Below are 2642 nucleotides of genomic sequence, written 5' to 3'. Positions count from 1 at the left end.
CTTAATAAGTTGTTCACTTCTGTCAGGACTTGTCTGTTGCACTTTTTTGTATGTGTATAGAAAAAAAAAAAACATTTTCCATTAAGTGTTCATGGGTTAAAATCACTATGGGGAAAGGGAATGCTGATTCTAAAGAGAAGAATAATTTTCTAGGTCAAACTTCTGTGTTTAAAGCATAGGTGGCCTTTTTTTCTGAGACTGTTTTAAATAGAAAGTTAATTATACAATAAAAACAGGATCATTATTTCAAATGCATGATGTGTGCTAAACAAAATAAAATGACTGAAATAGATAACTGACTTCTGTCCCTATTTTTTGTCAGCCTTCTAGCAGTGGCCGAGCTGCAGAGCTCCTCGCCAAAGAACGTGGAACAGTGCCAGGGTTTGTTGGCTTTGGAACATCTCAGAGTGATCTAGGTTATGTTCCTGCAGTTCAAGGAGCAGAGGAAATAGACAGCCTTGTGGATGCTGATTTTCGCATGGTGTTGCGAAAACTTTCTAAAAGGGATATCACAACAAAATTAAAAGTAGGTATATCCTTTGTTCCCCATAACATTTTTTTATCAGAAAACTATTTTTCTTAAGTACAGGAGAGGAATATATCAAGGTAGTACTATGTTCATAGTGGTGAATTTGCTAGAACTGCAGTCCAGGAGGTATCTTAGAGACTTAGAAAATGTCCATCATGCAGTGCTGATGGAGCATTCATAAAATTAACTGTATAGATGCTCAATTGCAAGAAATTAATTGATTTTTGAAAAAGAGAGTTGCAGTGTCTGGTAGAAGCTGGTAAATTACAGAAGATATCTATCTGACTTCATAAATCATGCTCGTAATATCTTGATTTTAGGCTATGCAAGAGTTTGGAACAATGTGCAAGGAAAGAGAAGCGGAAGTTGTTAAAGGTGTTCTTCCTTACTGGCCAAGAATTTACTGTAAAATCTCACTAGTAAGTATTAAAGTATCTAAATTACAAACTTCTCTGGGTATTTCCTATGAAAACCTCTAAGGCAGTCTTTATTGATATATCTAACTTTGTTGGAATTACTAACTTATTCTAGGAAAACATGAAATTGAAGGAAAGTAGTGTTCTTTATTGTGGAAATCTTTCAGTATCACTAGTGGGTGGAATCTTGAACTGTTTATGCTTGGACTGTACTTGTTGAATGAAGATAGCTATTTGATCTAGGACTAATATCTGAACAGACTTAATATTAAAAAAAAAACCAAACCAAAACAAAAAAGAAACCCACAAATAAAACCCCAGACATGAAAAGACCATGCAAAGCCAGCTAATGCATAATTTTCTGATATATTTAATAAATCTCCAAACTGTCTGGACTGGCTACTCTTGGAAATGTGATATTGGTCAAAATGAATCGCTATTTTGATTCATTAGAGCAATTCCTAGTATTTCTTTCAGGAGCCAATAGCATAGGAAGTCATTATGCTGTAAATTTATACACAAATAATGGATAATGATGCACAGTTTATGTGGGCTTATGGTTGTTTTAATCCAAAAAGGGTCTTCAAGGCTTCGTGTTTGTATAGAATGGAAACAGAAACTGTAGTTGAGGATATCAGGAAGAGGTTACCATTTTGAATGTACAACACACTGGGATATTCCCAATCATATTGATGCTACTAAGTTAGAACTCTCCCATTATCTGGGAATACCAGGACTTTCTTGTCACTGTTGTTGCACATTTTCAAATCTTTATAGCCTGCTTCATTGTTAAAATGGCTGAACTGAAAGACAGCCTTTTTTGGTTTTTTGGTTTTTTTTTTGGTCATTACTTCTGCTTTGAAGTACCCAGCATCAGAGGTACATTTCTTAAAAAAATAAAACTTTCTCTTTTTTTTTTTTCTTTAACAGGATCATGATCGCCGTGTTCGAGAAGCAACTCAGCAATCTTTTGAGCAACTGATTCTTAAAGTAAAGAAACACTTAGCTCCTTACTTAAAAAGTATCATGGGATACTGGCTGATTGCTCAGTGTGACACTTACTCCCCTGCTGCTTCTGCTGCAAAAGTAGCTTTTGAGAAAGCTTTTCCTTCAAGCAAACAACCTGAAGCCTTGGCATTCTGTAAAGATGAAATTCTTAATGTGAGTTGATACTTATGTATTTTTTAAGGCCAGCTTTTATTACAAGTTTAAAATTCATCCTGCCCTCATCTGTTCTTCATGGTTAAATTTCTTTCTCTCCTGAAACTTTGCTTTTGCTAATGTGAAGAGAAGACTGAGGCAAAGATGCATCCTCTATTTTTTTGACTTGCGGTTAGAATGACTAGAACCAGAGGAATGAATATTAAGTGAATTTTCTTGTTTTAATTTCTATGTAATGATGATCAGTCATCACATAATGTTGCTGACAGATGGAGTAATGATGCTGGAGTAGTTTAGCTGTAGTGGTAGAGGATTAAAGAACACTGAGCAGTGTTTCAGAGAGCTACTACAAGTTTAGTTCTGACCAAAGTTAATGATCTTCTGCCAGTCGTATATGAAAATCAATTGAATTTAAAAAGGTGGAAGTTTGCATTTCTGTCCCATCATATGCAAACTTAACCATTTTGTTTTGTCTCTGTTTGGCTTCTTTTTACCAGAAGCCTGTGGTCATAGGACTGCAACTTACAAAGTATTAT

General features: G+C 35.0%; 1 protein-coding gene across 1 annotated transcript in view; it reads left to right on the top strand.

Moving 5' to 3' along the window:
- Nucleotides 1–322: 322 nt before the first annotated feature.
- The window catches only part of LOC104531708 (E3 ubiquitin-protein ligase listerin-like), a gene marked incomplete at both ends in the record, with an annotated part of 4219 nt that continues 1899 nt past the window's right edge, over nt 323–2642 (top strand). Inside the window, 3 exons of the mRNA XM_010176699.1 lie at nt 323–526; nt 850–948; nt 1876–2106. Of these exons, the coding sequence (XP_010175001.1) occupies nt 323–526; nt 850–948; nt 1876–2106 (534 nt within the window). The remainder of the gene's footprint in view (nt 527–849; nt 949–1875; nt 2107–2642) is intronic.

This window comes from Antrostomus carolinensis, unplaced genomic scaffold (assembly GCF_000700745.2).
Source record: "Antrostomus carolinensis isolate BGI_N321 unplaced genomic scaffold, ASM70074v2 scaffold581, whole genome shotgun sequence".
NCBI classification, from domain to species: Eukaryota; Metazoa; Chordata; class Aves; order Caprimulgiformes; family Caprimulgidae; genus Antrostomus; species Antrostomus carolinensis.
Note: the sequence above shows the minus strand (reverse complement) of the source record. Positions and strands in the feature narration are given on the sequence as shown.